The 14,568-nt window shown below is 40.4% G+C and overlaps 1 protein-coding gene across 3 annotated transcripts in view; it reads right to left on the bottom strand.

The window, feature by feature from the left end:
* The window catches only part of lyst (lysosomal trafficking regulator), a 285,139-nt gene that overhangs the window by 192,488 nt on the left and 78,083 nt on the right, over positions 1–14,568 (bottom strand). For all 3 annotated transcript variants that reach the window (XM_080191874.1, XM_080191876.1, XM_080191875.1), the window contains one exon: positions 1,895–2,090. In XM_080191874.1, the coding sequence (XP_080048000.1) occupies positions 1,895–2,090 (196 nt within the window). The remainder of the gene's footprint in view (positions 1–1,894; positions 2,091–14,568) is intronic.

Genomic DNA, 14,568 nt, shown 5'->3' with positions numbered 1-14,568 from the left:
CCCCACGGCTCTTAAACTCAAACCCCTGTTAATAAATGCTAACACACTATAAGCCTTCTTCATGGGTCTATCCACCCGAGTGGCAACTTCCAAAAATCTGTGGATACGAACCCCAAGATCTCTGTTCCTCCACCCCACATTCCTCAGAACCCTGCCGTTGACCCTGTAATCAGCATTGAAGTTTGTCCTACCAAAATGAATCACCCCGCACTTATCAGCGTTAAACTCAATCTGCCACTTTTCGGCCCAGCTCTGCATCCTATCAATGTCTCTTTGCATGTTCTCCTTGTGTCTGCATGGGTTTCCTCTAGGTGCTCCGATTTCCTCCCACAATCTGAAAGACATGCTGCTTAAGTGGGGTGACCGGGCTAAATTGCCCTTTCATGTCAGAGGGACTAGCTTCAGTAAGTGTATGGGGATAAGGCCTGGATAGGATTGTGGTTGGTGCAGACTTGATGGGCCAAATGGCCTCTTTCTGCACTGTAGGATTCTATGAAATTGAAGGAAAAGACCATGTGGTCCATCAATAACCCACAATCCAGACAAATGTGTCCACATACAGCACTGACCCAAAAGCTAACCTTGCAATCTCCAGGAACAGACAAAGACAGAGAAATTGGTTTAGGGAAATACCCCTCCTACTCTCTAAGCAAATTATGGTCTCTGCAAATTCTCACAATGCCAACTACTTACTCCTAAAACTGAAGTGTTCTCTTCACTCACAACCTGTGTAATTCCCATTTAAAGAACAGCTGTGAAACCTGATTAACCAAGCACTTAGGTAGCTTGTTCAGTGGACAATAACCTTCCGCAAAACAAAATACTTGACATTTAACCTAATTCTTTGCTTAAGAATTTTATATGCATGTCTTCTAACAATACCACCTTCCTGCATCTCAAGTAACACATCCAATCTTAGCACAATCCCTTCAGCATTTAAAACAAATCTCTCTAAGTTTTCTTTTTTAAAGAAATCATTTAGACTGTTTAACATCATAACTTAGAGAGGGAGGCTTTCATGAGCAACAAAATTCAAAAATTTGAATTGATATATAGAAACTAATCCTTCCAGAGAACACCTCTTACGTTTTAGCATACAACTCCATTTTGAACAATTAATTGTGCCGTATTCTGGTAAGCAAAGGGTTCAAACGTCCCAAAGCTTCTCTGAAAGGTTGTGGACTCTCTTACCCTGGGTGAGATAAGTGGATAAAAGGGTATGGCAGAAGGCGGGTGAGTGGACAGGTCAGGGTGAAGAGGGATTTCAGATGATGGGGGCTAGTCAGGTCGGGTCGAAAGGGTTTAGGAAATGGTTGGGGACGGGGGCCTCTACATATCTATTTAGGTAAGTAAATTGGATCTGTCCAAAGTCTCAATCTCTAACTAGGAGCCTTGCACAGAGGATCCCAGGGAATGGGGGAATTTACCATTATAGTTCAAACATCTCAAGCAATTCCACTGATTTGGTTCATTGGGATTTCAAGGGGTCCTGTAGTGCATCCTCCAGGCTAAATATATCTGGTCTCTGACTATCCAGAGATCGGATGAATTGAGCCATAATTTACACTTGTGTCCCTTTAGGATGGGATGATGCCCAACATAATACCCCCACTCACAAAAGGAGTTTGAACTGGGAAACAGCAACTTCGTGAGTTTAAAATAATTGTTGGAAAATCTTAAAACAAATGATTCAAGATTCAATTAGTAAATATCAACATTTTTGAGCTGATCAAGCCAGCACAGATTTGTTCCAAATGCGAAATAATATTGAGGAAACAGAAAAGAGTCACCTGTACCTGACTTAATACTTTCTCTAAGCTTGGTTTGGAAATGAGAATTGATGAGAAGCAGACACGAGACACAGCCATCACTATGAAGCAAACCATTTCAGCACCTGATCAATGATGGAATCCAAGGTACTAAGTAGCAGGTATCCTCGGCCCCGAACAAGGTACTCTCCCAGTGCAACCATGTGACTTTCTTCCTCCTCCTCTCTGCCCTCAGGTCTCTGAACCACGGCGTTGCAAAACTGGTGCACATCTGTGAGGAATTCCCGTGCCAATGTGTTACAGGCACTGCTCATATCTGAGCTGTAAGATAAAATGCTGTTCAGAACATTTCGTAAATATTACAGTACAATCTATTGTAAATCAGATTTCCTTGCTGCCGTATTTGAAAGGTTTGCCTCCTGTAATGATTACAAAACTTAGAAAGCAACTATAGGACAGCAGATGGTAGATGTCTGCCTTTCAAGCCCCCTCTGCGTCAAAATGAATTAAACCTCAGAGTCCAGGTCATTTACAAATTTCACTGAAATTACATACTGTAAGTGAGTTGGAACTCACCTTTATTTTCATGCATCATATTCATATCATCATACAAAAACTGATTTCAGATGATAAAGGATTATCAGAGTTAAACATTTTATCTTTTACACTATTCAGCATCTCATTTCACTGTGGTTAGTTACAGCTTTAAACTCCCACACAGATCCTGTAAGGTTTTATTCAGAATCAATTATTGAAATTCCCCACCCTAAACCACAATGACAAGAAGAAAAAGCTAAGCTCCAGGCTCAGAAAAGTTAAAATCACATGGCATCATGTGATATCACATGGCCAAGCTCTAATGCAAAAAAGGATCACATATTCCAGTATTATCAATGCTTTATTATTAATTTAGCAAATAAAGAAAGACTGTATCTTGTCCACAATGTTCTATATTGGCTATGACTGTGCCAAACTAGAGTCTTTAAAAGGTAGCTAAAAACTATTTTATATTAGATGCCACCAATCAGCAATCTGTGTACAGATTGAAGATATTGCATATTGAGCATTAGGAACAATTTGATTTCATATAAAATTCTGATCTGTCTTCCATTCTGTAGTGAACTCTATTATCTTTGTTCAATTAGAATTGTTATTGTGTCTAATTGAGAATGAGCATGCAGCATCTCAAATCCGTGCTACTTAGCTTCTAACAGGTGTCACGAATGGCACAGCCAGTCTGCAATACAATTCTGCAGCAATGCAATCATCTGCTCTCAATTTTCACTCCTCTCAAAGATGCTGATTCATATCACGAAAAGATTTTACAGGCGTCTCGACACAATGGAATTCATCATGGATGATCCCAGAAAGTGAGCAATGACAAATCAACATGTTATCAAATGTGGGGGTACCACAGCTGACTATGACATTTGTGAGAGAGTACACAGTACACACTACCATGTATCTCAACATGCCTCACTGATAGCAGAGTCAGCAAACAATGATTTCTAAAGAACAGAGTTCTAGAACAGACAGTTATCTCTGGTATCCCTGTGGGTGTTCAGTATTTCGGAAGGACAGACAAAAAGGTAAAGATGGTGGACTTGTCTTACTGGTTAAAGACAACATAAACACCATATTAGGAAAAAGGATTTTAGCTCCGACAATGTGGAATCTATATTGTCATGATGTGGGTATGCCGGCGTTGGACTGGCGTAAACACAGTAAAAAGTCTGACAACACCAGGTTTTAGTCCAACCTATTTATTTGATAATATTCTCACAAGCTTTCAAGGGGTTACCCTCTTCGTCAGGTGAATGGAGAGTTCTGGCCTGTCTGAGGCCAGAACTCTCCATTCACCTGACGAAGAGGGTAACCCCTCGAAAGCTTGTGAGAATATTATCAAATAAATAGGTTGGACTAGAATCTATATTGGCAGAGCTAGGAAACATCAACGGGAAAGAAAACATTAGTAGGGATTATATATAGATCCCCAAACTGTAGTGATGATATTGGGAATTACATTAACCAGGAAATTAAAGATGCACGAGATAAAGGAACATATGTAATTATGGGTGATTTTAATCTGCATATAGATTGAGCAAATCAAATTAGTCACAATTCAGATGAGGAGGAATTCTTGGTGATTGTATTCTGAACCAATATGTTGAACAACAAACTAGAGGGCAGGCAATTCTAGACTGGGTATTGTGTTACAAGAAAGGAATAATTGGCAATCTAGTTGTGCTAGATCCCTTGGGGATGAGTAACCATAACATGATAGAATTTTTCATCAAGGTGAAGAGTGACACGGTTGATTCTAAGACTGGTGTCTTGAATACAGAAAATGACGATGATATGAGATGGGAGTTGGCCCTGGTAGGTTGGGAAACGTTTCTTAAAGGGATGACAGTGGATAGGCAATGGCTAACATTCAAGGTATGCATGGGTAAGCTGCAACAATTGTTTGTTTCTGTCTGGCACAAAAGTAAAATTGGAAAGATGGTCAAACCATGACTTACAAAGGAAATTAGACATAGTATTAGATCAGATGGAGATGCATATAAATAGGCCACGTTAAACTACAGACATGAAGATTGGGAGCAGTTTAGAATTCAGCAAAGAAGGACTTTTGATTAAGAAGGGGAAAATAAAGTACAAGAATAAGCTTGTGGGAAACAAAGTGACTGTAAAAGTTTCTATAATACGTGAGGAGGGAAAAAAATCAAATCGCTCCATGGTATCAATCCTCCCTCCCTCTCTCCAATTGCCTCCAGCCCCAGACTGAGATATCTGCACTCCTCACATTCTGACCTTTATGCCCTGAGCCCTTGTGTACCCTTCCTACACCTCTCTGTCACTTTTCTCCTGTCAGAAATTCCATAAAATCTCTCTCTTTGACCAAGGTTTTAAAGACAAGGGAAAAGGAAAGAAATTAACTAAGAGGGAAGTTGCGCCAGAGTTGGATGAATGTGTTATAAAGATGATAAATTGATGAAGATTCTGAAGATCCTCTGTCACGCTATTCAAGCAGAACCCATGAAAGTTGGAATTGAATTAGGTTAGAAATTTTCTAGCAAGTTTCCCAACAATTTCGGAAACTTTAGCTAAGATTAATACAGGGGGTGGAGGTAGAGTTTGGTAAAAGTCACGATTCAGTCAACAAGCACTTGCCAACAGCAGTAGTTGGGTGGAATCAGTTTCTCTTCGTAATGCCAAAAATTGCATAAATCAAAAGAACAGATAAGGCAAAACAGGATGTGGCATTGCTTTAACAGGAACTGACCAAAAATACAGTCGGAATTGTTTTACCGTGAGACAGACAGAAAAATGTTTCATGTCTGCTTTGAAAGCAGCAGAAACAGGTGGGATGGTGAACTATTTGGAAAATATCAGGTGGTGTTTGTTAGAAACTAATCTCTCTTCGGGAGACCTACCTTCAGGATACTCCACTTAGATTTCTAGAGCTAACATCTCAAACTGGCAATTGCTCAGTCACAGCTAAACTCTTAAAACAAACATGGATCTCATTCTTCAGCAACTCAATGAATAACAATAGCCTAAGGATAAAAAACGCCAGTTTAAATATCTTCCCAAACAGATTCTTGAAGTGCTGGTTTCATTAAACAAATATATTAAGTTCTTTCTATCCTGCCAATAAGAAAGCTACCAGAGGAAGTTCTTTTAATCTCTGGAGCAATTGCTCAGACATAAATGAACGATTCCCTAATTTTGTTTGAAATCATTGACATTACTGGACAATCTGCATTAGGGAAATACTCAAATGCAATTTGCTGTTTCAAGCTTTAGGCTGCAGAGAAGGGATTGGGTTTATTGTTTGGAGGCTCAGTGAACATCACATTAAAAGGACGATCTTTTAAACAGCCAACACATCTGGTTGTTCAACTTTAGATATCCAATGCTTTACCTGGAATCTTCAGCCACCTAAAGAGGGAAAAGCAAGGCATGGTGTCATTTCACACTCCAAGCTTCTATAAGAAAGGCTGGTATCTATTTTGTACCTTTCACACCACACAACATATTTTGCAACAAAAAGAGTTATTATTGAATGTTGCAAAGTCCTCCACATTAACACTGGCAGACTTGTATCGAAATGGGCAAGCTATCTGACAGATGAATCAAACAACAACCTGACATAGCTCCCAGACTTCTCCATCGCCATTCCAGTACATCCTGTCCCACCAGTATGACAGGCACAAGAGATGGCAGGGCAGCACAGTTGTCTATCGTCACAAGCCCATTCTAGTGTTCAACATGGATTTGTTCCCCATAAAGTTTCAAGATACCAGAACAAGCATGGCAAGGAAACCTGATTACAGCCTACCACCCTCAAGATGCACTGACAGGAAAACTTCCAAACCAGCAACTTATCACTAAGTAAGGACAGAAGCAGCAGATACATGAAAATATCACTCCTGCAGATCCCCTCCAACCAGCAGGCCTTCGTGATCTGGATTTTTGTTTTATTCAAAGACTGTGAGCTTCACTGGCTGGTCCAGCATTTATTGCCAATCCCTAATTGCTCGAGAAGGTGATGAGCTGTCTCCTTGAATGGCTACAGTCCGTGTGATGAAGGTACACCCACTGTACTGTTACAGAGGATGTTCCAGTATTTTGACCTAGAGATAATGAAGAAACAGCAATATATTTCCAAGTCAGGGTGGTGGTGGTGTACTATGTATTCTGCAGTAATCATGGTTTTGGAACTTTCTGTCAAAGGAGCCTTGATGAGTTCCTGCAATGCTTCTTGTGGATCACAGATACTGCTGCAACTGAGTGTCAATGGCAGGGGGAGTGAATGGAGCGTCAATCAAGCAGGTTGCTTTGTCTGGAATGGTCTCAAACTCATCCAAAGAGTATTCCATCACACTCCTGGCTTGGGCCTTGTAGATTGTAGATAGGCTTTTGGGAATCAGGAGATGAGTTATTCACTGCAGGATCCCTAGCCTATGACCTGCTCTTGTAACCATAATTTTGGTACAGCTAGTGCAGTTGATTTTCTGGTCAATGGTAATCCCAGGTTGTTGATCATGGGGAATACAGCAATGGTAATGCCATAAAATATCATGGAGCAATGGTTTGATTCACTCTTATTGCAGATGGTCATTCTCTGGCACCTAGTTGACATGAATGTTACTTGCCATTCCCAGCCCAAGCCTGGATATTGCCTGTGTCTTGCTGCTTTTGGACATGGATTGCTCCAGTATTCAAGGAGTCACAAATGGCACTGAACATTATGCAAAACATTCCCACTTCTGACTTTTTGATGCAAGGAAAGTTTATTTATTAGTCACAAGTAGATTTACACCAGCACAAGTAGATTTACACCATAGTGAAAATCCCCCAGTCACCACACTCCAGCGCCTGTTTAGGTACATGGAGAATTTAGCATAGTCAATCCACCTAATGTGGACATCTTTGGATTGTGGGAGGAAATCGGAGCACCTGGGAGGAAACCCATGCAGACACGGGGAGAACATGCAGACTACACACAGACAGTGACCCAAGCTGGGAATCGAACCCAGGTCCCTGGCGTTATGAGGCAGCAGTGCTAACCACTGTGCTGCCATTAATGACCCAGCTAACGATGGTCGGGCATAAGAAACTACCCTAAGTTATTCTGCAGTGATGTCCTGGACACATCACTGGGCAAATGCCAGTTTAGTAGCTGTACAGATAAGGGGCACGGCACATTTTGGAACACAGTATTCAGTACTATTGCTATCATATTGTCAGGGCCCAAAGCCTTGGATTTATACAGCTGATTAAGAGAATTTGTGACTTGATCTGGTTACTTGAAGGGTAAAGTTGTGATCAGTTAAAAGGCTGACACTTTGACCATATTGTGCCTTTAAGAGATGTATTTGTCAGATTTTTGCGCAGAATCTGTTGTAGTAGTTTGTGTTTTACTATAGGAGCCACTCTGTCTGGATCCAGCAGCACAGTATCGTTCCTGCAACAGCATAATTGATTTTAATTGTTACAATGTTTGTTTTAATCTGGGCTAATGCAGGATTCTGTTGTTTTGTGTTTTCCTCTGGGATATTGCAGAATAATTGCTTGATTCGGTTGATTGACAGCTATGGTTTTATGTTTTCATACAATTAGGCTTTCACAGAAAACTCAAGGCAGTCTGCTTTTTGGGATCTTTAAATAAGAGGTTGGTTTCACCATAACTCTTGCCCTGTCTGAAGTGGCAACTGCAATCTGCTAAGAATCTGCCTCTACTATCTAGATTCTACTATCTGGGGTTGGAGCTCTCTCTGGAAGTTGCTCCATGAGAATAAGGCAAGTGTCCGTCTGCATCACTCTCCAGAGGTGTTTAAAGGCCAGAAATCAGGTAGTCACAGAAGCATATTTGGTTTTTTTATGCTAACTGGTTCTAAAGAAGGGATTTATGTCTATGGGGGATACTGCTAAATTGGAACAACAGAAATAGCTAGCTATTAGGAATTATGCTATGTCATATTTAAGTATTTTAATTGATAAATTATGAGAAAGCTCTGGTTGATAAAAATAGGGAAAATCCTAAAATATTCTATAAGTATATCAATGGGGAGAGGATAACCAAGAAAATAGTGGGGTCCAATCTATGCATGGAGTCAGAGGACAGAGTGTTGAATGAATACTTCACATCTGTCCTCACCCAAGGGAATGAAAGCAATGGTATGGAATTTAGGCAGAGAGAGACTGAGTTTCTTGAGTGAATTGACACAGGGAAGGATGAGATTTTGGCAGCCTTAAAAGTGGATAAATCTCCAGGTCCAGATGAACTGTGCCCTAGGCTGCTGTGGGAGGCAAGGCAAGAGATTGCAGGGGCTCTGATCCAAATTTTAAATTCCTCTCTAGCCACAGGGGAGGTGCCAGACTGGAGACTGATTCTGCTATTTAAGAAAGGTTGTAGAGATAAACCAGGGAACTACAAACCAGCGAGTCTCACGTCAGCAATAGAGAAACCATTAGAGAAACTTCTGAAGGAGGGCATCTATCTGCATTTGGACAGATAAAGCTTGATCAGGGATAATCAGCATGGCTTTGTCAGAGGGAGGTCATGCCTAATAAATGAGTAAATTTGGAGGTGGTTGCCAGGTGTAGACAAGAGTAGTGCAGTTGATGTAGTTTATATGGATTTCAGCAAAGCCATTGACAACATCCGACATGGGAGTCTTATAAACAAGGTAAATTCAAATGGGATACAGGGTAATTTGATAAAGTGGGTTCAAAATTGGTTCATTTGTAGGAGACAGAGGGGGATTACAGAAGGCCGCTTTAGTGACTGGAAGCCAGTGTCCAACCACAGGGATCTGTGTTGGGTCCCCTATTATTTTTCATTTATATAAATGACATTGCTGACTATGTGGAAGTAGGATTAGTAAGTTTGCGAATGACACAAAGATTGGACGGGTGGTTAACAGTGAGGCGGAGTGTTTTGAGCTACAGGAAGATATAGATGGAATGGTCAAATGGGCAGGTATGTGGCAGATGGAATTTAACCCTGAAAAGTGAGAGGTGATCCATTTTGGAAGGAGTAATTTGACAAGGAAGCATTCAATGAATGGTAGGGCACTAGGAAGTTCTGTGGAACAAAGTGACCTTGGCATGTTTCTCCACAGATCTCTGAAAGTGGAAGAGCATGTTGACAGGGTGATGAAAAAGATATATGAGACACTTGCCTTTATCAGTCAAGGCATAGATTACAAAAGCAGGGAAATCATATTGGAGTTGCATAGAACTTTGCTGAGGCCACAGCTGGAGCACTGTGTGCAGTTCTGGTCGCCTCATTAATCGGAATGCTGAGGTTGCGCTGGAGGGGGTGCAGAGGAGATTCACCAGAATGTTGCCTGGAATGGGAACATTTAAGTTACGAAGAGAGGTTGCATAGGCTTGGTCTGTTTTTGTTGGAAGACTGAATGGTGACTTGATCAAGATGTTCAAGATTATGAGAGATATGGACAGAATGGATAAGGAGCAGCTACTCCCCTTAGTTGAAGTGTCAATCATGAGAGGACATAGGTTCAAGGTGAGGGGCTGGGGATTTAGGGGGATGTGAGGAAAAACTTTTTTACCCACAGGGTGGTGACGGTCTGAAATGCACTGCCTGGGAGGGTGGTGGAGGCAGGTTGTCTCACATCATTTAAAAATCTGATTGAGCACTTGGCACATCAAAACATTCAGGGCTATAGTCCAAGTGGTGGCAGATGGGATTAGGTGGGAATTCAGGTGTTTTTAATATGTCAGTGCAGATTCAATGGGCCAAAGGATCTCTTCTGCGCTGTATGATTCCGCACAGAAATTATGTATTGATTCCCTGTAGTCTTCATGGTATTTTTCTGCACACACAACACCGAGCTTATTCCAACTCATTGGTCTTGATATATAGATATGCCTTCAGTACCATGCCCAGGATAACCATCACAACCTGTCCTTTATATAAATGGAGTTGTGTTCTATTAGTTCAATTACTGGAGTTATCCTATAAGAACAAAGGGTAGGCCATTCACCCCTTCAAGTTTGCTCTGTCAGTTAATAAGATCACGGCTGATCTCATAATAGTCACATCTGCATCCACCTACCCAAGATAACCTATCAACTTCTTGCTCACCAAGGATTTATCCACCCTTGCCTTAAAAATACTCAAAGATTGCTTCCACATGCTTTTCAGGTACAGAGTTTTAAAGATTCACAATCCTCAGTGCAAAAAGGTCACCTCATCTCAGTTTTAAATGGGCGACCCCCTATTTTTAAACAGTGACCAGATTTCTAGATTCTCTCAAGAGGAATCACCATTTTTGCATCCACCCTGTCAATATCCTTTAGGATCTCATATGTTTTAAACAAGTTGCCTCTCCCTTCTAAACCCTAGTGGATACAAGCCTAGTCTGTCCAAGCTTTCCAACCCATACTTCAATAACGTGATGAAGTTTCATCACAACTGACATCATTTTTGGTTTAAGACATTAAGAAAACTTAACCAAATAATGAAACTAATTATTTATATATTGACACAAAACTTCTTCCATTAGGCCATCAAAAGGAAAGAAATAAAAATTGTAATTAAAACGTTCAACTGCTCTTTTTTAAGTAACTGTTGTAAACAGTGTTTCTTTTCTTTGACTATGTCTTACCACCACAGGAACCATACACGTCTCAATTATTTTTCAGAGGCTCCAATACTGAAAATCAAACAAGTTTTCATCTCCTCCTTATTGTAGAAATCAGTTACCAAGTCCTCTTTGAATTAAGTAACATTTAACCACATTCAAAAATGAAATTTTCCATTCCACAGATAACTGATACAAAAGAGAACCTATAGTTACTTCAAGTAGCTCAGTTCCTCCTGATCTTGCAGGCAACCATTTAATCTCAGTGTGTGTCATTTGGACAAATGTTCCTTTAAAAAGGCCTCATCATGACCAATGACTGAATTTAAAACTATAACCAGACTAAACCTGTTCATTTGCTACAATTCCTCTTTTCAAGTAGTTAATTCCCTTTTTAAATGACTCCCATATATAGTGTGGGTTGAGGCCGAAAATTCCACTTTTGGCCACCTGTTAAAAGATGCATTCTAATTTCCTCTTTAATAATTGAAGTAGGGAAAGGGTGAAATGCATTTTGTACCCTGAAGGAAGGAAAGAGTTAATGAATTTTGTACCTAGAATATGTCACAAACATAACCCTTCATCATGACTGATCTTCTCAAGCTTGTACTGCTCCTGGCATTAATATAAGTTATTTGTTCATGTCTTACATGCTTTAACTTTCATTTTTATAAAGACAGATAGTTTAATGTGGCTGTTATTTTGTAGACGTTGCAACTCTTACCTACTTGTGTCAGTTGGACATCGTTACACAGATGGTAGTTTACGATACCAGCTTTTGACAGCTGCGGATGGCAGATCGCGATACCAACTTTTAACAGGAAGAATCCTGCTGAGACAGTCGTGATCACACAACTAACTTCAAAGACAGGGATGCCGGTACTGCTGCAGAAGGATTTTGAATTGTGGCCAGATTAAACCCGTGTCATGACTGCAGCTGCCAGCTGGACTGTAAATTGTGATTAAATCTGGGGCTATCTCACGACCAAGGAAGGAAGACCCGGAGTTCTGGCCAGAATGGGAAACCCGTGTTGTGACTGACACTAAGACTCATGATGTATAAATGCCCACTTGTGTTTGTGTTCTATGAGAAGTCTGGTAGTCCCTGCTTCTCCCAAAACTCTGGAATAAACGCTGGAGTTTTGAAATAAAAACCACTGTATTTTGACTCACTAACAGTCTCAGAGGTATTATTTTACCTACAATAATTCTTAATGTTAAAATTTGCATCCTTCTGAGACCACCATACACAAAAGAAATGACCAACCTAACCACAATTCTTTAGAACAAAAAAATCCATCAAATAATGACCCTTGAAGTTTCTCAACGCTAGTGAAAAAAAATTCATCTTCTCAAATCTCTCTGGTAACATTTAATGCTTACATTTCAGTGCAGTTACATGCTCAAGTTTGCAATGGGGTTTGAACCTAACCCAAGAGGCTGGATTACCTCTTTTCAAAAGAACCAAGCTAGCACAAGATAATGACAACAGTCATCTTAACTTTCCCCTATAAATGTTGACAAACAATAGTACACGGTCAGTTATTTAGCATAAACATACATTTATAATTTCGTACATCATAAAACTATAGACTGAGATTTGCAATTGGCAAATCTTACTGACAGAAGTCAAATGTTTTACCGAATTTAAAAGCTGTGAAGAAAACTCATCCTCCTTTTATACATACAGGTAACAGAGAGCAACATAGTCAATGTAGGGAAAACGGACCTTCAAAAAGCTTTTGACAAAGCGCCACAGAACCGAGAACAGAAAAATCAGGACTCATGGAATAAAAGGGACAAAGGTATGAAATTGACTGAGTGACACAAAAGGGAGTCTTGGAGCATGGTTCTGGCAGAAAATTTATAGTGAGGTTCCCGAAGTGGCAATATTTGAACTGCCTGCTCTTCCTGATGCATTTTGATGATCTTGATTTTGGTGTGGAGGGTACAATTTCAAAATGTGCAGATAACAGAAAACTTGGAGGGGCTGTTAACTTTGAGGATAGAGTTAAACTGTGAGGGAGATAGAGTTAAACTTCAATAGGAGCTTTGTGGAGGGTAGCGTTAAAGTGCCAAAAGGATAGGGTTGAATTTCAATTGGACATAGACAGGTTAGTGAAATGGACAGGCTTGTGGCAGACAAATTTAATATAAACAAGGGTGAAGTGATTCCTTTTGATAGGAAGAACAAGGAGAGAAAATATGAAATAAAGGGCTCAAGTAAGTGAAGGAGTAGAAGGTTCTGGGTGTATATGTGTACATGCAAGGTTACAGGACAGGTTGAGTGGTTAAAGCATACAAAGTCCTGCACTTTATAAATCTGGACTTTGGGTTCTGTGACTTGTATGAGAACAAAAAAATACAAGGAATTTACCAAAAATGTGTATAAAACAATAGCCCAGCCTCAACTGGAGGACTGCATCCAATTCTGGGCATCACACTTTGGAAGCACGTGAAGGCATTATTAGAGAAGGTGCAAAAACAAAAAATCCATGAGAGCAGTTCCCAATATGAGGAACTTTAGTTACATGGGTAATTTGGAGAAGCTGTAATATTTTGTTCAGAGAAAGTCAAGAGTAGATTTGATAGAATGTTCAAAACGATGAGGAGTCGAGACGGTAGATAGTGACAAACCATTCCGAGTGATAAAAGAATTGAGAACCAGAGGACACCGATTGTCGAAAGAAGCAATGGCGATACCAGTAATTGTTTTTTTTTTAAATGCAGCAAATGTATAACATTTGAAGACCCTGCCTGACAGTGTGGTGAAGGCAAATTCAACAGTGATTTTTTAAAGAGAATTTAATCATTATCCAAGGAAACATTTTCAGGGCTATGACGGAAAAGGGGAGAGGCTTTTGGGTGAATTGCTCTTGCACTGCTGCAGTCCATGTGGCATAGATACACTCAGTGATGTTAGCAAGGGAGTTCCAAGATTTTGACCAGCAACAATGAAGAGACAGCTATATAACACCATTTCAGGTTGGTGTGAGGCTTGACGGAGAACTTGAAGATGTTGCTGCGTCTCTGCACCACCATCTTTTTAGACAGTAGAGGTCATGGGCTTGGGAAAGGTTGTTGAAGGATGTGTGGCACGTTGCTGAAGTGTATCTTGTATGCAATATACTGCCAGCAGTATGTATCAGTGATGGAGGAAGCGAATGATTAGGGTGCTGGATGGAGTGCCGATGATGTCGAGCTTCCTGAGTGCGGCTGGGGCGGGACTCATCCAAGCAAGTGGAGTATATTCCATCACACTCCCGAGCTGTCTTGATAGATGGTGGACTGGCTTTGGAGGATCAGGTGGTGAGTTACTTGGAACAGAATACCCAACTTCTGACCTGTTTTTATAGCCATGATATTTAAATGGCTGATCCAGTTAAGTATCTGGTCAATGGTAGCTCCTACCTTCCCTCTCATAGATGTTGATGGTGAGAGATTTAGCAAGAGTTTTAGATGAATGAGAGGGGATCTCATAGAAACTTTTAAAATTCTAAGAGGATTAGACAGGATAGATTCAGCAAAAATGTTCCCAATGGTGGTGAGTCCAGAACTAGGGATAATAGTTTGACGATAAGGGGCAAACCTTTTAGGACTGAGGTGAAGAGAAATTTCTTCACCCAGAGAGTGGTAAATCTGTGGAATTCACTACCACAGGAAGTAATTGAGGCTAA

The sequence above is a fragment of the Carcharhinus amblyrhynchos genome, chromosome 7 (assembly GCF_965287045.1).
Source record: "Carcharhinus amblyrhynchos chromosome 7, sCarAmb.v2.hapA, whole genome shotgun sequence".
In the NCBI taxonomy this organism is placed as follows: domain Eukaryota; kingdom Metazoa; phylum Chordata; class Chondrichthyes; order Carcharhiniformes; family Carcharhinidae; genus Carcharhinus; species Carcharhinus amblyrhynchos.
The sequence above is the reverse complement of the archived record's forward strand: the minus strand, read 5'-3'. Positions and strand labels throughout refer to the sequence as shown.